General features: G+C 52.0%; 1 protein-coding gene across 1 annotated transcript in view; it reads right to left on the bottom strand.

Moving 5' to 3' along the window:
- Positions 1-980: 980 nt before the first annotated feature.
- The window catches only part of MYLK2 (myosin light chain kinase 2), a 36,830-nt gene continuing 14,786 nt past the window's right edge, over positions 981-23,024 (bottom strand). The window contains exons 4-12 of the mRNA XM_038750063.1: positions 22,468-22,573; positions 19,519-19,612; positions 17,816-17,925; positions 17,099-17,240; positions 15,201-15,271; positions 14,756-14,884; positions 9,196-9,348; positions 4,304-4,436; positions 981-1,061 (exon numbers count right to left, since the gene is read on the bottom strand). Of these exons, the coding sequence (XP_038605991.1) occupies positions 981-1,061; positions 4,304-4,436; positions 9,196-9,348; positions 14,756-14,884; positions 15,201-15,271; positions 17,099-17,240; positions 17,816-17,925; positions 19,519-19,612; positions 22,468-22,573 (1,019 nt within the window). The remainder of the gene's footprint in view (positions 1,062-4,303; positions 4,437-9,195; positions 9,349-14,755; positions 14,885-15,200; positions 15,272-17,098; positions 17,241-17,815; positions 17,926-19,518; positions 19,613-22,467; positions 22,574-23,024) is intronic.

Raw genomic sequence — 23,024 nt, 5'->3', positions numbered from 1 at the left:
GCCCCCAGAGGACACCCCTACAGGGCTCCCCCAAAGGACACCACTAGAGGGCGCCCCCAAAGGACTCCCCCAAAGGCCTCCACTAGAGAGCACCCCTAAAGGACTCTCCCTGAGGGCTCCCCCAAAGGAAACCACTAGAGGGCACCCCTAGAGGACCCCCTTACAAAGACCTCCACTAGAAGGCTCCCCTAAAGGACTCTCCCTGAGGGCTCCCCCAAAGGACACCCCTAGAGGGCGCCCCCAAAGGACACCCCTACAAGGGCGCCCCCAGAGGACTCCCTTACAGGGCTCTCCCAAAGGCCTCCACTAGAGGGCGCCCCCAAAGAACTCCCCCAAAGGCCTCCACTAGAGGGCGCCCCTAAAGGACTCCCCTGAGGGCTCCCCCAAAGGCCTCCACTAGAGGGCGCCCCCAGAGGACCCCCCTCAAAGGCCTCCACTAGAAGGCGCCCCTAAAGGACTCTCCATGAGGGCTCCCCAAAGGAAACCACTAGAGGGCGCCCCCAGAGGACATCCCTACAGGGCTCCCCCAAAGGACACCACTAGGGGGCGCCCCCATGAGACTCCCCCAAAGGTCTCCACTAGAGGGCGCCCCCAGAGGACTCCCTTACAGGGCTCCCCCAAAGGACACCACTAGAGGGAGCCCCCATGAGACTCCCCCAAAGGCCTCCACTAGAGGGCGCCCCCAAAGGACTCCCTTATAGGGCCCCCACACAGGGCTCCCCCAAAAGACTCCCCCAGAGGTATCCACTACAGAGCTCCCTCAGAGGACTCCACAATAGGGCTTCTCTCACAGGGCTTCCCCGGAGGACTCCACAGTAGGTCCCACCTCAGGGCTCCCCCACAGGGCTCTCCCACAGGTCTCCACTAGAGGGCGCCCCCAAAGGCCTCCCCCCCCCGAGGGCTCCCCCTAGCGGTCTCCCCCATCCGGCCGCCGCCGCCACCGCCTCCTCCTCCTCCTCCTCCTCCCCGGCCTGGCGCTCTCAGACCCCGAGCGCCATGAGGGAGCCGGAGCTGCTGATCTTCTTGAACCGGTTGGCGGCACTCACGGCGATGAAGTTTTTCTGGGAGACGAAGGAACGGGCGTCAACCGGGACATCCGGGTCACCCGCCGCCTCCCGCGGAGGAGCTCCTCCGACTCACCTCAGAGGCCGCACCGCGCGCATGCGCGCCGGGTGAGGAGGCGGGAAAAGGGGCAGGCCGCCTCTCGGTGACGTCAGAGGCAGCACCGCGCGCACGCGCGCCGGGTGAGGAGGCGGGAAAAGGGGCAGGCCGCCTCTCGGTGACGTCAGAGGCAAAACCGCGCGCACACGCACCAGGTGAGGGGGCGGGGAATGGGGGCAGGCCGCCTCTCGGTGACGTCAGAGGCAGCACCACGCTCACGCGTGCCGGGCGAGGGGGCGTAGCCTCTGGGCAGGCCGCCTTTCGGTGACGTCAGAGGCAGTACCGCGCGCACGCGCGCCGGGTGAGGGGGCGGTGAATGGGGGCAGGCCGCCGCTCGGTGACGTCGGAGGCAGCACCGCGCGCACGCGCTCCGGGTGAGGAGGCGGGAAATGGGGGCATGCCGCCGCTCGGTGACGTCAGAGGCAGTACCTCGCGCATGCGCGCCAGACTAGGGGGCGGGGATTGGGGGCAGGCCGCCTCTCGGTGACGTCAGTGGCAGCATCGCGCGCATGCGCGCCGGACTAGGAGGCGGGGAATGGGGGCAGGCCACCACTTGGTGATGTCAGAGGCAGTAGCTCGCGCATGCGCGCTGGACTAGGGGGCGGGGAATGGGGGCAGTCTGCCGCTCGGTGACGTCAGAGGCAATGCCGTGCGCATGCGCGTTGCACTAGGGGGCGGGGAATTGGGGCAGGCCGCCACTCGGTGACGTCAGAGGCAGCACCGCGCGAGCACGCGCGCCAGGTGAGGGGGCGGGGAATGGGGGCAGGCCGCCGCTCGGTGACGTCAGAGGTAGCAACGCGCGCCGGGCGGGGGGGGGGCCAGTCCGCATCTTGGTGACGTCAGAAGCCGCACCGCGCGCACGCGCGCCGGGCGAGGGAGCGGAGCGGCTCATCGTGACGTCACCTTGAGGGAGGGGCCATGGGAAGTCTCCGTCCACTGAACGGTGACGTCATGATCCCCCACGTGCGACAGAGCCACCCCCTTCTGCCCCACGTGACACCCTCCCCACCCATCACAGCGCTCAGCACAGTGCTCTGCGCACTGTAGTAGACTGTCAGGTCCTGGCGTGGTGCGGGGGTGGGGGGGGGGATTGTGTCTGCTCACTGTACTGGACTCTCCCCAACGCTCAGCGCAGTGCTCTGCACACGGTAAACTGAGTCAGCTCCTGGCGGGCGGGAATCGTGTCTGTTCACTCTACTGGACTCTCCCCAACGCTCAGCGCAGTGCTCTGCACACGGTAAACTGAGTCAGCTCCTGGCAGGCGGGAATCGTGTCTGTTCACTGTACTGGACTCCCCCCAGCACTCAGCACAGTGCTCTGCACACTGTAGTAGACTGTCAGGTCCTGGAGTGGGTGGGGGGTGATTATGGCTGCTCACTGTACTGGACTCTCCCCAACGCTCAGCACATGGTAAACTGAGTCACCTCCTTGAGGGCGGGAAGCGTGTCTGCTCACTCTAGTGGACTCTCCCCAACGCTCAGCACAGTGCTCTGCACACGGTAAGCTGAGTCAGCTCCTTGAGGGTGGGAAGCACGCCTGCTCACTCTGCTGGACTCTCCCCAACGCTCAGCACAGTGCTCTGCACACAATAGACTGAATCAGCTCCTTGAGGGCGGGAATTGTGCCTTTTCACTCTGCTGGACTCTCCCCAACGCTCAGCACAGTGCTCTGCACACGGTAAGCTGAGTCAGCTCCTTGAGGGTGGGAAGCACACCTGCTCACTCTGCTGGACTCTCCCCAACGCTCAGCACAGTGCTCTGCACACAATAGACTGAATCAGCTCCTTGAGGGTGGGAATCGTGCGTTTCCACTCTAGTGGACTCTCCCCAACGCTCAGCACAGTGCTCTGCACATGGTAAACCGAGTCAGCTCCTTGAGGGTGGGAAGCGTGTCTGCTCACTCTAGTGGACTCTCCCCAACGCTCAGCACAGTGCTCTGCACACAATAGACTGAATCAGCTCCTTGACGGTGGAAATCGTGCCTTTTCACTCTGCTGGACTCTCCCCAACGCTCAGCACAGTGCTCTGCACACGGTAAACTGAGTCAGCTCCTTCAGGGTGCGAAGCATGTCTGCCCACTCTGCTGGACTCTCCCCAATGCTCAGCACAGTGCTCTGCACACAATAGACTGAATCAGCTCCTTGAGGGCGGGAATCGTGCCTTTTCACTCTGCTGGACTCTCCCCAACGTTCAGCACAGTGCTTTGCACGTGGTAAACCGAGTCAGCTCCTTGAGGGTGGGAAGCACGCCTGCTCACTCTGCTGGACTCTCCCCAACACTCAGCACAGTGCTCTGCACACAATAGACTGAATCAGCTCCTTGAGGGTGGGAATCGTGCGTTTCCACTCTAGTGGACTCTCCCCAACGCTCAGCACAGTGCTCTGCACATGGTAAACCGAGTCAGCTCCTTGAGGGTGGGAAGCGTGTCTGCTCACTCTAGTGGACTCTCCCCAACGCTCAGCACAGTGCTCTGCACACAATAGACTGAATCAGCTCCTTGACGGTGGGAATCGTGCCTTTTCACTCTGCTGGACTCTCCCCAACGCTCAGCACAGTGCTCTGCACACGGTAAACTGAGTCAGCTCCTTCAGGGTGGGAAGCATGTCTGCCCACTCTGCTGGACTCTCCCCAATGCTCAGCACAGTGCTCTGCACACAATAGACTGAATCAGCTCCTTGAGGGCGGGAATCGTGACTTTTCACTCTACTGGACTCTCCCCAACGCTCAGCACAGTGCTCTGCACACGGTAAACTGAGTCAGCTCCTTCAGGATGGGAAGCATGTCTGCCCACTCTGCTGGACTCTCCCCAACGCCCAGCACAGTGCTCTGCACACGGTAAACTGTGTCAGCTCCTAGAGGGTGGGAAGCGTGTCTGCTCACTCTACTGGACTCTCCCCAACGCTCAGCACAGTGTTCTGCGCACAGTAGACTGAATCAGCTCCTTGAGGGTGGGAAGCACGCCTGCTCACTCTACTGGACTCTCCCCAACGCTCAGCACAGTGCTCTGCACACGGTAAACTGAGTCAGTTCTTTGAGGGTGGGAATCGTGCCTGTTGACCCTACCGGCCTCTCCCCAGCGCTCAGCGCAGTGCTCTGCTCAGACCGCATTACCGAGCTGGGGGGAGCCCCCGGACCCCTCCTACCTTCCAGCGCCTCTTCATGACGTATTTCTTCAGCAAGATCTGGGATTTGAGGCGTCTATTACAGCGCCTGGCCTTCTCGGCCAAGTTGTTGAGCCACGGGTGTTCGAGACACTGGGCCGCAGTCATCCTCTCGCTGTCGGGGGGGAGGGGATGGGAGAGACAGGTTGGGGGGGGCGGTGGTCCACTTGGGGGTCCTGGGGGAGGCCCCCCACCCCCTTCCACCCTCTGCGCCTTGGGCAAGTCACTTCTCTGGGCCTCAGTTTCCTCCTCTGCAAAATGGGGATTTCTGCACCCGGCCCTCTAGACTGTCCTCAGCTCGGTGTGGGCAGGGAACGTGTCCCCTCATCCCGTTGGATTAGGCTCTCCCAATTATAATAATAATGATGATAATAATAATAATGATGGCATTTATTAAGCGCTTACTATGTGCAAAGCACTGCTCTAGGCGCTGGGGGGATACAATAATAATAATAATAATGGCATTTGTTAAGCGCTTACTATGTGCAAAGCACTGTTCTAGGCGCTGGGGGGATATAATAATAATAATAATAATAATGGCATTTGTTAAGCGCTTACTATGTGCAAAGCACTGTTCTAGGCTCTGGGGGGATACAATAATAATAATAATAATAATGGCATTTGTTAAGCGCTTACTATGTGCAGGACGCTGTTCTAAGCGCTGGTGAGGATACAAGGTGATCAAGTGGTCCCACGTGGGGCTCACGGTCTTAATCCCCATTTTACAGATGAGGGAACTGAGGCTCCGAGAAGTTATGTTGCCAACTTGTAGTTCCCAAGCACTTAGTCCAGTGCTCTGCACACAGTAAGCGCTCAATAAATACGATTGATTGATTAAGTGATTTGCCCAAGGTCACACAGCAGACATGTGGCCGAGTCGGGATTCGAACCCACGGCCTCTGACTCCAAAGCCTGGGCTCTTTCCACTGAGCCACGCTGCTTCTACAAATGTGATCAAGTTGTCCCACGGGGGGGCTCACAGTCTTCATCCCCATTTTTACAGATGAGGGAACTGAGGCTCAGAGAAGTTAAGTGACTTGCCCAAGGTCGCTCAGCAGACTTGTGGTGGAGCTGGGATTCGAACCCATGGTATTTGTTAAGTGCTTACTATGTGCCGAGCACTGTTCTAAGCGCTGGGGGAGATACAGGGTCATCGGGTTGTCCCCCGTGGGGCTCACTGACTCCATCCCCATATGACAGGTGAGGGAACTGAGGCACAGAGAAGTGAAGTGATGGGTTCAAATCCCGGCTCCGCCAATTGTCAGCTGTGTGACTTTGGGCAAGTCACTTCACTTCTCTGGGCCTCAGTTCCCTCATCTGGAAAATTGGGATTAAAGACCGTGAGCCCCCCGTGGGACAACCTGATCACCTGGTAACCTCCCCAGTGCTTAGAACAGTGCTTTGCACATAGTAAGCGCTTAATAAATGCCATCATTATTATTATTATTAAGTGGCGGAGCTGGGATTAGAACCCACAACCTCTGACTCCCAAGCCCATAAGCACTTAATAAATGTCATCATTATTATTACTATTATTAAGTGGCAGAGCTGGGATTAGAACCCACAACCTCTGACTCCCAAGCCCGTAAGCGCTTAGTAAATATTATTATTATTATTATTATTAAGTGGCAGAGCTGAGATTAGAACCCACAACCTCTGACTCCCAAGCCCGTAAGTGCTTAGTAAATATCATTATTATTATTATTAAGTGGCAGAGCTGGTATTAGAACCCACAACCTCTGACTCCCAAGCCCGTAAGCGCTTAGTAAATATCATTATCATTATTATTATTAAGTGGCGGAGCTGGGATTAGAACCCACAACCTCTGACTCCCAAGCCCGTAAGCGCTTAATAAATGTCATTATTATTATTATTAAGTGGCGGAGCTGGGATTAGAACCCACAACCTCTGACTCCCAAGCCCATGAGCGCTTAATAAATGTCCTCATTATTATTATTATTATTATTAAGTGGCGGAGCTGGGATTAGAACCCACAACCTCTGACTCCCACGCCCGCAAGCGCTTAGTAAATATCATTATTATTATTATTATTATTAAGTGGCGGAGTTCGGATTAGAACCCACAACCTCTGACTCCCAAGGCCATAAGCGCTTAGTAAATATCATCATTATTATTATTAAGTGGCGGAGCTGGGATTAGAACCCACAACCTCTGACTCCCAAGGCCGTAAGCGCTTAGTAAATATCATTATTATTATTATTATTAAGTGGCGGAGCTGGGATTAGAACCCACAACCTCTGACTCCCAAGCCCGTAAACGCTTAGTAAATATCATTATTATTATTATTAAGTGGCGGAGCTGGGATTAGAACCCACAACCTCTGACTCCCAAGGCCGTAAACGCTTGGTAAATATCATCATTATTATTATTAAGTGGCAGAGCTGGGATTAGAACCCACAACCTCTGACTCCCAAGCCCGTAAGCACTTAATAAATATCATCATTATTATTATTATTAAGTGGCGGAGCTGGGATTAGAACCCACAACCTCTGACTCCCAAGCCCGTAAATGCTTAATAAATGTCATTATTATTATTATTAAGTGGCGGAGCTGGGATTAGAACCCACAACCTCTGACTCCCAAGCCCGTAAGCGCTTAGTAAATATCATTATTATTATTATTATTAAGTGGCGGAGCTGGGATTAGAACCCACAACCTCTGACTCCCAAGGCCGTAAGCGCTTAGTAAATATCATCATTATTATTATTTAGTGGCGGAGCTGGGATTAGAACCCACAACCTCTGACTCCCAAGACCGTGAGCGCTTAATAAATGTCATCATTATTATTATTATTAAGTGGCAGAGCTGGGATTAGAACCCACAACCTCTGACTCCCAAGCCCGTAAGCGCTTAATAAATGTCATCATTATTATTATTATTAAGTGGCGGAGCTGGGATTAGAACCCACAACCTCTGACTCCCAAGCCCGTAAGCGCTTAATAAATGTCATCATTATTATTATTATTAAGTGGCGGAGCTGGGATTAGAACCCACAACCTCTGACTCCCAAGCCCCTAAATGCTTAATAAAAATCATTATTATTATTATTAAGTGGCGGAGCTGGGATTAGAGCCCACAATCTCTGACTCCCAAGCCCGCAAGCGCTTAGTAAATATCATTATTATTATTATTACGTGGCGGAGCTGGGATTAGAACCCACAACCTCTGACTCCCAAGCCCGTAAGCGCTTAGTAAATATCATTATTATTATTATTAAGTGGCGGAGCTGGGATTAGAACCCACAACCTCTGACTCCCAAGCCCATGAGCGCTTAATAAATGTCATCATTATTATTATTATTAAGTGGCGGTGCTGGGATTAGAACCCACAACCTCTGACTCCCAAGCCCCTAAGTGCTTAATAAATATCATTATTATTATTATTAAGTGGCGGAGTTGGGATTAGAGCCCACAATCTCTGACTCCCAAGCCCGCAAGCGCTTAGTAAATATCATTATTATTATTATTACGTGGCGGAGCTGGGATTAGAACCCACAATCTCTGACTCCCAAGCCCGTAAGCGCTTAGTAAATATCATTATTATTATTATTAAGTGGCGGAGCTGGGATTAGAACCCACAACCTCTGACTCCCAAGCCCGTGAGCGCTTAATAAATGTCATCATTATTATTATTATTAAGTGGCGGAGCTGGGATTAGAACCCACAACCTCTGACTCCCAAGCCCATAAGCGCTTAATAAATGTCATCATTATTATTATTATTAAGTGGCGGAGCTGGGATTAGAACCCACAACCTCTGACTCCCAAGCCCCTGAGCGCTTAGTAAATATCATTATTATTATTATTAAGTGGCAGAGCTGGGATTAGAGCCCACAACCTCTGACTCCCAAGCCCGTAAGCACTTAGTAAACATCATTATTATTATTATTATTATTAAGTGGCGGAGCTGGGATTAGAACCCACAACCTCTGACTCCCAAGCCCGTAAGCGCTTAATAAATATCATTATTATTATTATTATTATTATTATTATTAAGTGGCAGAGCTGGGATTAGAACCCACAACCTCTGACTCCCAAGCCCATAAGCGCTTAGTAAATATCATCATTATTATTATTATTAAGTGGCGGAGCTGGGATTAGAGCCCACAACCTCTAACTTGTACTTCCCAAGCGCTTAGTACAGTGCTCTGCCCGCAGTAAGCGCTCAATAAATACGATTGAATGAATGAATGGCTCCCAAGCCCAGGCTCTTTCCATGCTCTCCCAAGCGCTCAGCACACAGTAAGTGCTCCTTGATGGTGTGGATCCCATCTACTCCAACCCCGACTGGCTTGTATCCACCCCGGGCGTTTAGTACAGTGGCCGGCACAAAGTTAGCGCCTACCCCATTCCCCAATTATTATTTCTCGCTCCGCCGGACTCTCCGCAGGGCTCAGCACAGTGCACATCATCATCATCATCATCAATCGTATTTATTGAGCGCTTACTATGTGCAGAGCACTGTACTGAGCGCTTGGGAAGTACAAATTGGCAACATCTAGAGACGGTCCCTACCCAACGGTGGGCTCACAGTCTAAAAGGGGGAGAGTCTAAAAGGGGGAGAAAGTTGGCGCTTATCAAATTCCCCAATCACTCGCTCCGCGCGCTCGGCGCGGAAGCGCTCAGTACAGCGCCCTGCCCACGGTAGGCGCTCAATAAATGCGACTGAATGAATAGCAGGTGCTCACTCGCTACCCCCGAGTGACGGGTCGACGGTGCGTTTCTCAAAGGGTAAGGGTCGTGCCCGTAGGCTCGCGTGTCCTCTCCCGAGTGCTTAGCCCAGTGCTCTGCCCTCAGTAGGCGCTCAATAAATAGCAACGGGGGGGGGGGGAGGCGTCGGAGGGTTTGGGCTGACCTCTGGTCCTTGACGATGAGGTGGGAGACGAAGTCCTTGGCCTCGGCGGAGACCAGCTCGAACGTCTCCTCGTCGAAATACCAGTTGGCCGCCAAGACGTTGTTGAGGGTCTCGGTGTCGTTGTCCCCCAGGAACGGGGAGAGGCCGCTCAGTCTATAGCCCGAGAGACCCACATGGAGACCCCGACCCCAAGGATCCCCCCCCGCCCCACAGTGCTCTGCCCCCCGGGAAGCCCTCAGGGAGCGCTCACTACGGCGCCCTGGCAACAGGAAGCGCTCAAATACAGTGCTTCGCCCGCTGGAAGTGCTCAGTACAGTGCTCGCCCACAGGTATCACTCAGTACAGTCCCCACACACAGGGAGTGGTCAGTACAGAGGCCACGCACTAGAAGCGCTCAGTACGGAGAAGCAGCGTGGCTCAAGGGAAAGAGCCCGGGCTTTGGAGTCAGAGGTCATGGGTTCAAATCCCGGCTCCTCCGCTTGTCAGCTGGGTGACTTTGGGCAAGTCACTTCACTTCTCTGGGCCTCAGTTACCTCACCTGGAAAATGGGGATGAAGACTGTGAGCCCCCCGTGGGACAACCTGATCGCCTTGTAAATTCCCCAGCGCTTAGAGCAGTGCTCTGCACATAGTAAGCGCTTAATAAATGCCATTAAAGAAAAGAAAAAGAAGAAGAAAGGTCATGGGTTCAAATCCCGGCTCCGCCGCTTGTCAGCTGGGCGACTTTGGGCAAGTCACTTGGCTCCTCTGGGCCTCAGTGACCTCATCTGTAAAATGGGGATGAAGACTGTGAGCCCCCCCGTGGGACAACCTCATCGCCTTGTAAATTCCCCAGCGCTTAGAGCAGTGCTCTGCACATAGTAAGCGCTTAATAAATGCCATTAAAGAAAAGAAAAAGAAGAAGAAAGGTCATGGGTTCAAATCCCGGCTCCGCCGCTTGTCAGCTGGGTGACTTTGGGCAAGTCACTTCGCTGCTCTGGGCCTCAGTTCCCTCATCTGTCAAATGGGGATAAAGACTGGGAGCCCCCCGTGGGACAACCTCATCGCCTTGTAAATTCCCCAGCGCTTAGAACAGTGCTCTGCACATAGTAAGCGCTTAATAAATGCCATTAAAGAAAAGAAAAAGAAGAAGAAAGGTCATGGGTTCAAATCCCGGCTCCGCCGCTTGTCAGCTGGGTGACTTTGGGCAAGTCACTTCGCTCCTCTGGGCCTCAGTTCCCTCATCTGTCAAATGGGGATGAAGACTGGGAGCCCCCCATGGGACAACCTGATAGCTTTGTAAATTCCCCAGCGCTTAGAACAGTGCTCTGCACATAGTAAGCGCTTAATAAATGCCATTAAAGAAAAGAAAAAGAAGAAGAAAGGTCATGGGTTCAAATCCCGGCTCTGCCCCTTGTCAGCTGGGTGACTTTGGGCAAGTCACTTCGCTGCTCTGGGCCTCAGTTCCCTCATCTGTAAAATGGGGATGAAGACTGGGAGCCCCACGTGGGACAACCTGATCGCCTTGTAAATTCCCCAGCGCTTAGAACAGTGCTCTGCACATAGTAAGCGCTTAATAAATGCCATTATTATTATTATTATTCCCTTCTCTGGGCCTCAGTTCCCTCATCTGTAAAATGGAGATGAAGACTGTGAGCCCCCCGTGGGACAACCTCATCGCCTTGTAAATTCCCCAGCGCTTAGAACAGTGCTCTGCACATAGTAAGCGCTTAATAAATGCCATTAAAGAAAAGAAAAAGAAGAAGAAAGGTCATGGGTTCAAATCCCGGCTCCGCCCCTTGTCAGCTGGGCGACTTTGGGCAAGTCACTTGGCTCCTCTGGGCCTCAGTGACCTCATCTGTAAAATGGGGATGAAGACTGTGAGCCCCCCCGTGGGACAACCTGATCGCCTTGTAAATTCCCCAGCGCTTAGAGCAGTGCTCTGCACATAGTAAGCGCTTAATAAATGCCATTAAAGAAAAGAAAAAGAAGAAGAAAAGTCATGGGTTCAAATCCCGGCTCCGCCCCTTGTCAGCTGGGTGACTTTGGGCGAGTCACTTCACTGCTCTGGGCCTCAGTTCCCTCATCTGTGAAATGGGGATGAAGACTGGGAGCCCCCCGTGGGACAACCTCATCACCTTGTAAATTCCCCAGCGCTTAGAACAGTGCTCTGCACATAGTAAGCGCTTAATAAATGCCATTATTATTATTATTATTCCCTTCTCTGGGCCTCAGTTCCCTCATCTGTAAAATGGAGATGAAGACTGTGAGCCCCCCGTGGGACAACCTCATCGCCTTGTAAATTCCCCAGCGCTTAGAAAAGTGCTCTGCACATAGTAAGCGCTTAATAAATGCCGTTAAAGAAAAGAAAAAGAAGAAGAAAGGTCATGGGTTCAAATCCCGGCTCCGCCCCTTGTCAGCTGGGTGACTTTGGGCGAGTCACTTCACTGCTCTGGGCCTCAGTTCCCTCATCTGTGAAATGGGGATGAAGACTGGGAGCCCCCCGTGGGACAACCTCATCACCTTGTAAATTCCCCAGCGCTTAGAACAGTGCTCTGCACATAGTAAGCGCTTAATAAATGCCATTATTATTATTATTATTCCCTTCTCTGGGCCTCAGTTCCCTCATCTGTAAAATGGAGATGAAGACTGTGAGCCCCCCGTGGGACAACCTCATCGCCTTGTAAATTCCCCAGCGCTTAGAAAAGTGCTCTGCACATAGTAAGCGCTTAATAAATGCCGTTAAAGAAAAGAAAAAGAAGAAGAAAGGTCATGGGTTCAAATCCCGGCTCCGCCCCTTGTCAGCTGGGTGACTTTGGGCAAGTCACTTGGCTCCTCTGGGCCTCAGTGACCTCATCTGTCAAATGGGGATGAAGACTGTGAGTCCCCTTGGGACAACCCGATCGCCTTGTAACCACCCCAGCGCTTAGAACGGTGCTTTGCACATAGTAAGCGCTTAATAAATGCCGTTATTATTATTATTATTATTCCCTTCTCTGGGCCTCAGTGACCTCATCTGTCAAATGGGGATGAAGGCCGTTATTATTATTATTATTATTCCCTTCTCTGGGCCTCAGTGACCTCATCTATCAAATGGGGATGAAGGCTGTGAGCCCCACGTGGGACAACCTGATCACCTTGTATCCCCCCCCCCCCAGCGCTTAGAACAGTGCTTCGCACATAGTAAGCGCTTAACAAATGCCATCGCTCCAGGCTACACACCCAGGAGGCGCTCAGTACAGGCTCTGCCCGTGGGGAGCTCTCAGCACGGCCCTCCACATAGAGGAAGCACTCAGCACAGCGCTCGGCCCGCCGGAAGCGTTCAGTACAGCGCTCCGCCCGCGGGAAGTGCTCGGCAAATCCCACGCCTTGATGCGGGTGCCTCTTTCGAGAGGCAGCCCAGTCATCATCATCATCATCAATCGTATTGATTGAGCGCTTACTATGTGCAGAGCACTGTACTAAGCGCTTGGGAAGTACAAGTTGGCAACATATAGAGACGGTCCCTACCCAACAGTGGGCTCACAGTCTAAAAGTCGAGTGGAAAGTGCCCGGCCCTGGTAGTTGAGGGGACCTGGGTTCTAATCCCCTGCCCTGCTGTGTGACCCGAGGTCAGTCGCTTGCCCTCTCTGGGCCTCAGTTTCCTCTTCTGTGAAATGGCGAGTCCATTCCCAATTTCTCTCCCCCGTAGACCGGGAGCCCCCATGTGGGCAGGGGGACTGGGTCCGACCTGAATAACCGGACTCTCCCTCGGCGTCTAGTACACTCCTCGACACGTAATAACCGAGTTTCCTCCTCTATAAAATGGGGGTTCAGTCCCCGTTCTCCCTCCTCCTCAGACCGGGAGCCCCGTGTGAGGCAGGGACTGGGTCCCACCGGTGATCTTGGATCTAACCCCAGGCGCTCAGCACAGTGCTCCGCATAGAGTAAGCGCTTCGCAAACACCCCGAGGGTCGTTATTCTGATGTTTCACTCTGCCTCCCCTCCCTCCCTCACCCCCGAAACGACCTCGTTTTCGAACCTGTTTATTTTTTTCCAAACAACATCAGGGCTGTATACTGAGCGCCTCCCGCGAGCAGAGCCCTTGGGAGAGCCCAGTGCAACAGAGTTGATAGGCGGAGTGCCTGCCCTCAAATCAATCAATCAATCAATCAATCGTATTTATTGAGCGCTTACTGTGTGCAGAGCACTGTACTAAGCGCTTGGGAAGTACAAATTGGCAACACATAGAGACAGTCCCTACCCAACAGTGGGCTCACAGTCTAAAAGGGGGAGGCAGAGAACAAAACCAAACATACCAAAAAAATAAAATAAATAGGATAGAAATGTACAAGTAAAATAAATAAATAGAGTAATAAATATGTACAACCAAAGTCAAAGAGCTGACTCTAATAGTAATAACAATGTTAATATTAATCAATAATAACGGCCTTTGTTAAGCGCTTACTACGTGCCAAGCACTGTTTTAAGCGCTGGGGAGGATACAAGGTGATCAGGTTGTCCCAAGGGGGGCTCGCAGTCTTCACCCCCATTTGACAGATGAAGGAACTGAGGCAAAGAGAAGTGAAGTGACTTGCCCAAGGTCACGCAGCTGACAAGTGGCGGAGCCGGGATTTGAACCCACGACCTCGGACTCCCAAGCCCGGGCTCTTTTGGCGTTTATTAAGCGCTTCCGATGTGGCAGGCGCTGTACTGAGCTCTGGGGTGGATCCGAGCAAATCGAGGAGGACTCAGTCCCCGTCCCCCGTGGGGCTCCCGGGCTTCATCCCCATTTTCCAGGTGAGGGAACTGAGGCCCAGAGAAGGGAAGCGGCTCGGCCAAGGTCCCACAGCGGACAAGTGGCGGAGCCGGAATTAGAACCCGTGACCTGAGTCCCAGGCCCGGGCTCTTACTGCTAGGCCACACTGTTTCTTAGGCAAGGAATAATAATAATAATGACGGCATTTGTTAAGCGCTTACTATGTGCAAAGCACTGTTCTAAGCGCTGGGGAGGTACAGGGTGATCAGGTTGTCCCCCGCGGGGCTCACAGTCTTCATCCCTATTTTCCAGATGAGGGAACTGAGGCCCAGAGAAGTGAAGTGACTTGCCCAACGTCACCCAGCTGACAGTTGGCGAAGCCGGGATTTGAACCCGTGACCTCTGACTCCAAAGCTCGGCCTCTTTCCCCTGAACCACGCTGCTTCCCTTTTCCTCCTCCTCCTGGAGGAGGAATTCCCATATTCCTGGGAATATGTCCCAGGCTTCTGTTGAACCTTCCTGAGCGCTCCGTACAGTGCACCCCACCGCCGGGGTGTTCAATAAGTAGCCCTACGATTACGGCTACTACTTTAGAGCGGAAGCCTCTCGGGGGTAGGGAACGGGTCCCAGGCTTCTGTGGAATGTGCTCCAAAGCGCTCAGTACGATGCCCCCTCCCCTCTGGGCGCTCAGCACAACTTGTTGCCAACTTGTACTACCCAAGCGCTTAGTCCAGTGCTCTGCACGCAGGAAGCGCTCAATAAATACGACTGAATGAATGAAGGAACGAATGAGCGCGGCTACTTGCGAGGCGGCCCGGCCCGCCCACCCCCAGCCCCGGCTCACAGCATGTAGGTGATGACCCCCACGCTCCACATGTCCGTCTTCTCGGAAATCCGGTCGTAGTTCACTACTTCGGGAGACAGGAATTCCGGGGTCCCGAAGTTGACTTGGAGCTTCTCCCTGGGGTTATACCTGTGGTGGGGGAGATGGAAGGGGTCACCGTGGGGGGATCCGGGCAGGGAAAACCCAGGAGTCCCTCCCATCCCATCCCATTCATTCATTCGGTCGTATTTATTGAGCGCTTACTGTGTGCAGAGCACTGGACTAAGCGCTTGGGAAGCAGACGGTCCCTACCCAACAGTGGGCTCACAGTCTAGATCCCAGACAGATCTGTCCCTCCACGGTGGGATCCTTTGGGGGGTTGGGGGGCTGGGGGAGGAGCTGGGGGGGGGCCCAGGAGTGAGGGGAGGATGGGGGAGACGCCCTTTGGGGGAGGGGGAGGGGGCACCTGCGAGCCAGGCCAAAGTCGATGATCTTGACCATGTGTCCAGTGGAGTTGACGCACAGGATGTTCTCCGGCTGGGCCGGGAGTGCCGGGACAAGGGCGGGAGAGGAGGAGGAGGAGGAGGAGGAGGAGGAAGAAGAAGGGCAGGTGGGAGAGGAAGAGGGAGGGGGAGGAAAGGAGGAGAAGGAAGAGGAGGAGGAGGAGGAAGAAGAGAGGAGGAGGAAAAGGAGAGAAGGAAAAGGAAGAGGAAGAGGAAGGGGGAGAAGGGAAGGAAGAGGGGAGGAGGAAGAAGAAGAGGAGGAGGAGGAAAAGAGGGTTAGAAGGAAGAGGAGGAGGAAAAGGGAGAGGAGGAAGAGGAGGGGAAAAGGAATAAGAGGAGGAGGAAGAGGAGGGGGAGGAAAGGAGGAGAAGGAAGAGGAGGAGGAGGAAGAAGAGAGGAGGAGGAAAAGGAGAGAAGGAAAAGGAAGAGGAGGAGGAAGGGGAGAAGGGAAGGAAGAGGAGAGGAGAAGGAGGAAAAAGAGGGTAAGAAGGAAGAGGAGAAGGAAAAGGGAGAGGAGGGGAAAAGGAATAAGAGGAGGAGGAAGAGGAGGGGGAGGAAAGGAGGAGAAGGAAGAGGAGGAGGAGGAAGAAGAGAGGAGGAGGAGGAGGAAGGGAGGAGAAGGGAAGGAAGAGGGGAGGAGGAGGGAGGGGGAGGAAGAGGAGGGGGAGGAAAAGAGGAGAAGGAAGAGGAGGAGGAGGAGGAAGAAGAGAGGAGGAGGAAAAAGAAGAGGGGAGGAGGAGGAAGAAGAAGAAGAGGAGGAGGAGGAGGAAAAAGAGGGTAAGAAAGAAGAGGAGGAAGAAAGGAAGAGGAATAAGAGGAGAGGAAGAGAAGGAGGAGGAAAGGAGGAGAAGGAAGAGGAGGAGGAGGAAGAAGAGAGGAGGAAAAGGAGAGAAGGAAAAGGAAGAGGAGGAGAAGGGAAGGAAGAGGGGAGGAAGAGGAGGAGAAGGGAAGGAAGAGGGGAGGAGGAGGAGGAAGAAGAAGAGGAGGAGGAGGAAAAGGAGGGCAAGAAGGAAGAGGAGGAGGAAAGGGGAGAGGAGGAAGAGGAGGGGAAAAGGAATAAGAGGAGGAAAAGGGGAAGGAGAGGAAGTGGAGGAGGGAGAGGGAAGGAGGAGAGGGAAGGAAGAGAGGAGGAAGAGGAGAACAATCACATCAGTTTAGCAGGAACACAATATTCTCGGAAGAACACGGGGACAATATATTTCCCTGTCCGCTCTTCGAGGGCAAGGATGGGGTCTACTCACCGTATTGGACTCTCCCAAGCGCTCCCTACAGTGCTGTGCACGTGGTAGACAGTTTCTGGAGGACAGGGACTGCATCTACTACCTCTATTGTGCTCTCCCAAGTGCTCGGTACAGTGCTGTGCCTAGTACATATTACTGATTGACTGAATGCTGTATTGGACTCTCTGAAGTGTTTAGTACAATGCTCTGCGCGGAGTAGGTTGATGGGTTGACTGCCAGCTCCTCGAGGGCAGGGATGGGGTCTACTTCACTCTATTGGACTCCCCCAAGCACTCCGTAGAGTGCTCAGCACACAGGAGGTGTTCAGAACAGTCCCCTCCACCCCCCACCCCGGGCCCCACACCGGCCGTGGCAGCAGCAGCTTAGTGGCAAGAACCCGGGCTTGGGAGTTAGAGGACCTGGGTTCTAATCCCGCCTCCTTCACCTCTCTGTTGTGTGGCCTTGGGCAAGACACTTCACTTCTCTGGGCCTCAGTGACCTCAGCTGGGAAAGGGGGATGGAGACCGTGAGCCCCACGTGGGACAACCCGACGACCTTGTACCCCCCCGCAGCGCTTAGAACAGTGCTTGGCACATAGTAAGCGCCTCACAAATACCATCAGTAGCGGCGGTGGCGGCTACCTTGAGATCCAAGTGTAAAACCCTCATCTTGTGCATGAAGAGGACGCCGTCGCAGATCTGCCGGACGAAGACCATGGTGTCCACCTCGGTCAGTTGGTAGTCCTCGTCCACGATGCGCTCAAACAGTTCCCCGCCCTCGATGCTGCGCCGACACAGTACCTTCTGCCCCCACCGCCCCACCTCCTGGACCGCCACCCCCCACGGGCCTCCGCCCTCTCCCCGCTCCGGTCCTCGCTTCGCTCCGCCGCCCGCGTCGCTGATTTTATTTTGTTAATACGTTTTGTTCTGTTGTCAATCAATCAATCAATCGTATTTATTGAGCGCTTACTGTGTGCAGAGCACTGTACTGAGCGCTTGGGAAGTACAAGGTGGCAACATATAGAGACAGTCCCTACCCAACAGTGGGCTCACAGTCTAAAAGATAATCACCCCCGCAGCCCTTATGTCCAGCTCTGGAATTGATTTTAACATCCGTCTCCCTCTTTATGTCTGCTGTGTGACCTTGGGCGAGTCACTTGACTTCTCCGAGCCTCAGTTGCCTTATCTGTAAAATGGGGATTCAGACTGTGAGCCCCGAGTGGGACATCCTGATCATCTTGCCTCCCCCCTCCCGGCGCTTAGAACGGTGCTTTGCACATAGTAAGCGCTTAACAAATGCCATCATCATTATTATTATTATTATTATTATTATTATTATTCCCGGCCCCCTGGACTCACAATTCCATGAAGAGGATGATGTGGCGTGGGTTCTCGATGGCGGCGTAAAGCTGGATCAGGTTCTGGTGGTTCAGGAGATTCATGATTTCGATTTCCAGCAGCACCATGTCCTGGGGGCGGAGCGGAGCCAGGGGAGGTCAGAGGGCCCGGCCCCCGCCCCCAAATCCATCAATCCATCCATCATTGCTGTTCTCTGACCCCTTACTTTTTTTAAAAAAATGGCATTTATTAAGCGCTTACTATGGGCAAAGCACTGTTCTAAGCCCTGGGGACATTACAATCAATCAATTAATCAATCAATCGTATTTATTGAGCGCTTACTGTGTGCAGAGTGCTTGGGAAGTACAAGTTGGCCACATCTAGAGACGGTCCCTACCCAACAGTGGGCTCACAGTCTAAAAGGGGGAGACAGAGAACAAAACCAAACATACTAACAAAATAAAATAAATAGAATAGAAATGTACAAGTAAAATAGAGTAATAAATATGTACAAACATATATACATATATACAGGTGCTGTGGGGAAGGGAAGGAGGTATGGCATTTATTAAGCGCTTACTATGTGCAAAGCACTGTTCTAAGCGCTGGGGACATTACAATCAATCAATCAGTCGTATTTATTGAGTGCTTACTGTGTGCAGAGCACTGGACTAAGCGCTTGGGAAGTCCAAGTTGGCAACATAGAGAGACGGTCCCTACCCAACAGCGGGCTCACAGTCTAAAAGGGGGAGACAGAGAACAAAACCAAACAGACTAACAAAATAAAGTAAATAGAATGGATAACAATTAACCAATACCATAATTATTATATTGTACTCTCTCAAGCATTGAGTACAGTGCTCTGCACATGGTAAGCACTTAAGAAATTCGATTGAATGAATGAATGAACCAAACATACTAACAAAATAAAATAAATAGAACAGATATGTATAAGTAAAATAAATAAATAGAGTAATAAATATGTACAAACATATATACATATATACAGGTGCTGTGGGGAAGGGAAGGAGGTATGGATGGCATTTATTAAGCGCTTACTATGTGCAAAGCACTGTTCTAAGCGCTGGGGACGTTACAATCAATCAATCAATCAATCAATCGTATTTATTGAGCGCTTATGGTGTGCAGAGCACTGGACTAAGCGCTTGGGAAGTCCAAGTTGGCAACATAGAGAGACAGTCCCTACCCAACAGTGGGCTCACAGTCTAAAAGGGGGAGACAGAGAACAAAAGCAAACATACTAATAAAATAAAATCGAATAGATAGGTACAAGTAAAATAAATAAATAGAGTGATAAATATGTACAAACATACATACATATATACAGGTGCTATGGGGAAGGGAAGGAGGTATGGCATTTATTAAGCGCTTACTACGTGCAAAGCACTGTTCTGGGGATGTTACAATCAATCAATCAATCAATCGTATTTATTGAGCGCTTATTGTGTGCAGAGCACTTGGCTAAGCGCTTGGGAAGTCCAAGTTGGCAACATACAGAGACGGTCCCTACCCAACAGTGGGCTCACAGTCTAAAAGACTACTACAGTGCCTAGCACATAGTAAGCGCTTAACGAACACCACAGTTATTATCATTACAATGTGGGGCATGGACTGGGTCCAACCTGCTGATTTTGTAACTCGGGAGGAGGAGGAGGAGGAAGAGGAGGAGGAGGAGGAAGAAGAGGAGGGCAGCCGTGACTCACTTTATCCTTGGCGCTTTGCTTCTTAATGATCTTGGCGGCCAGTTTGAGACCGGTGGCTTTCTCCGTGCACGTGCAGACTTCTCCAAACTTCCCCCTGGGGTCGGGAGAAGCCACCCAATTAATCAATTCATTCATTCATTCAATCGTATTTATTGAGCGCTTACTATGTGCAGAGCACTGGACTAAGCGCTTGGGAAGTACAAGTTGGAAACATCAAGAGACGGTCCCTACCCAACAGTGGGCTCACAGTCTAGAAGGGGGGCCCTGCTGAGAGTTCACCTCCTCTCCCCCTCATCCCCCTCTCCATCCCCCCCATCTTCCCTCCTTCCCTTCCCCACAGCACCTGTATATATGGATATATGTTTGTACATATTTATTACTCTATTCACTTATTTATTTTATTTGTACATATCTATTCTATTCATTTTATTTTGTTAGTATGTTTGGTTTTGTTCTCCGTCTCCCCCTTTTAGACTGTGAGCCCACTGTTGGGTAGGGGCTGTCTCTATATGTTGCCAATTTGTACTTCCCAAGCGCTTAGTACAGTGCTCTGCACACAGTAAGCGCTCAATAAATACGATTGATGATGATGATGAGACAGACAACAAAACAAAACACATTACCAACAGTGGGCTCACAGTCTCACAGTCTAGAAGGGGGAGACGAACAACAAAGCAAAACATACTAACAAAATAAAATAAATAGAATAAATATGTACGAATAAAATGAATAAATGGAGTAATAAATCCATACAAACATATGTACATATATACAGTGCTCTTTCCACTAGGCCATGCTACGTCTCTTGGTTTTGGCGTGTTCTGTGTGGAAGCAGTGGGACCCTAATGGAAAGAGCATTTTCATTCATTCACTCATTCAATCGTATTTATTATTATTAATAATCAATCATCAATCCATCCAGGAGTGCTATTTATTGAACTCTTCCCGTGTGCAGAGCACTGGACTGAGCGCTTGGGAGCATCCCATCCAACAGACACCTTCTCTGCCCACCATGAGCTCACAGAAGACCAACTGATGGTATTAATTGAGTGGTTACTTTTTTGCTAATAGTATTTGTAGTTTATTTATTTATTCCTATTCATATCTGTGTGTCCCCTCTAGGCTGTCAGCTCCTTGTGGGCAGGGAATGGGTCTGTTTATTGTTGGATTGGACTCTCCCAAGTGCTTAATACAGTGCTCTGAGCACAGTATACTGATTTCTCTTCATGTCCGCCTTCCCCTCTAGACTGTCAATCAATCAATCAATCCATCGTATTTATTGAGCGCTTACTGTGTGCAGAGCACTGTACTAAGCGCTTGGGAAGTACAAGTTGGCAACCTATAGAGACGGTCCCTACCCAACAGTGGGCTCACAGTCTAAAAGAGGACTGTCAGCTCCTTGCGGGCAGGGAACGTGTCTGCTTATTGCTCTGTTGGACTCTCCCTAGCGCTTAGGACAGTGCTCTGCACACAGGAAGCGCTCAGTAAGTACTACTGAATGAATGAATATTTATTATGCACTTACCGTGTGCCAAGCACTGTACTAAGCACTAGGGGAGATATGAGCTCATCAGGTTGGACACAGTCCCTGTCCCACAAAGGGCTCCTAATCTTAATAATAATAATAATAATAATTGTGATATTTGTTAGAGAAGCAGCATGGCTCAGTGGAAAGAGCCCGGGCTTTGGAGTCAGAGGTCGTGGGTTCGAATCCCGGCTCCGCCACATGTCTGCTGTGTGACCTTGGGCAAGTCACTTCTCTGAGCCTCAGTTACCTCATCTGTAAAATGGGGATTAAGACTGGGAGCCCTCCGTTTATTTTGTTAATATGTTTGGTTTGGTTCTCTGCCTCCCCCTTTTAGACTGTGAGCCCGCTGTCGGGTAGGGACTGTCTCTAGATGTTGCCGACTTGGACTTCCCAAGCGCTTAGTCCAGTGCTCTGCACACAGTAAGTGCCCAATAAATGCGATTGATTGATTGCGGAGCACTGGACTAAGCGCTTGGAAAGTACAATCAATCAATCAATTGTATTTATTGAGCGCTTACTGTGCACAGAGCACTGGACTAAGCGCTTGGGAAGTCCAAGTTGGCAGCATATAGAGACGGTCCCTACCCCACAGTGGGCTCACAGTCTAGAATTATTACAGAGTCTCGGTTCAACGGTAGTCCTGCTAGACTGTGAGCCCATTGTTGGGTAGAGATTGTCACTATATGTTGCTGATTTGTACTTCCCAGGCGCTTAGTGCAGTGCTCTGCACACAGTAAGCGCTCAATAAATTTGATTGAATGAATGAATGAATTGGGCACAAAGGAGCGTGCTGAGGTCAGTGAACATCTCCCAAGCGCTTAGTACAGTTTAACAAATGCCATCATCATCATCATCATCTGATTATTTTGAGGGGTATTTACTACATGCCAGGCGCTGTAGGGGGTAGATAGGCTAGGATAGGTAGATACCTGTATATATGTTTGTACATATTTATTACTCTATTTTACTTGTACATATTTATTCTATTTATTTTATTTGGTTTACATGTTTCGTTTTGTCCTCCGTCTCCCCCTTCTCGACTGTGAGCCCGCTGTTGGGTAGGGACCGTCTCTAGATGTTGCCAACTTGTACTTCCCAAGCGCTTAGTACAGTGCTCTGCACACAGTAAGCGCTCAATAAATACGATTGATGATGATGATGTTGCTAACTTGTACTTCCCAAGCGCTTAGTACAGTGCTCTGCACACAGTAAGCACTCAATAAATATGATTGAATGAATGAATTATTACAGAGGAGGGAACTGAGGCCCAGAGAGGTTGGGTGAGTGGCCCAGGGTCACACAGCAGGTGGAAGGCAGAGCCGGCCCCGCCCCCTTTCCCGGCATGCCCCGCGGCCCTGCTTCTTTTTCCCGGCATGCCCCGCGGCCCGGCTTCTCTTTCCCGGCATGCCCCGCGCCCTTACCCTCCCAGCGCATCCTTGGTGTTGATGCTGTACTGGCTGCTGGCGTTGGCCTCCGTCAGCGACACCTGGCGGTGAGCGAAGGGAGCCGGCGGGGGCGGGCAGTCGTCTGAGGGGGACGCGCCACCCCGTGGTCAGAGGAGGAATAGCAGGCCCGGCCCGGCGCCGCCCCCGGGGAGCCCGCCATCCCCTGGTCAGAGGCGGGATCGCAGGCCCCGCCCCCGGGGAGCCCGCCACCTCCTGGTCAGAGGAGGAATAGCAGGCCCGGCCCCGCCCCTGGGGATTTGGACACCTGTCTCCATATTTTGTTTTGTTCTCTGTCTCCCCCTTCTAGACCGTGAGCCCGCTGTCGGGTGGGGACCGTCTCTAGATGTTGCCAACTTGGACTTCCCAAGCGCTTAGTCCAGTGCTCTGCACACAGTAAGCGCTCAATAAAGACGATTGATTGAATGAATGAATGAATGAATACGATTGAGTGAATGAATGAATACGATTGGCAGCGCTTAGTACAGTGCCCTGCACACAGTAAGCGCTCAATAAATACGATTGAATGAATGAAT

This window comes from Tachyglossus aculeatus, chromosome 8, assembly GCF_015852505.1.
Source record: "Tachyglossus aculeatus isolate mTacAcu1 chromosome 8, mTacAcu1.pri, whole genome shotgun sequence".
Taxonomy (NCBI): Eukaryota; Metazoa; Chordata; class Mammalia; order Monotremata; family Tachyglossidae; genus Tachyglossus; species Tachyglossus aculeatus.
The sequence above is the reverse complement of the archived record's forward strand: the minus strand, read 5'-3'. Positions and strand labels throughout refer to the sequence as shown.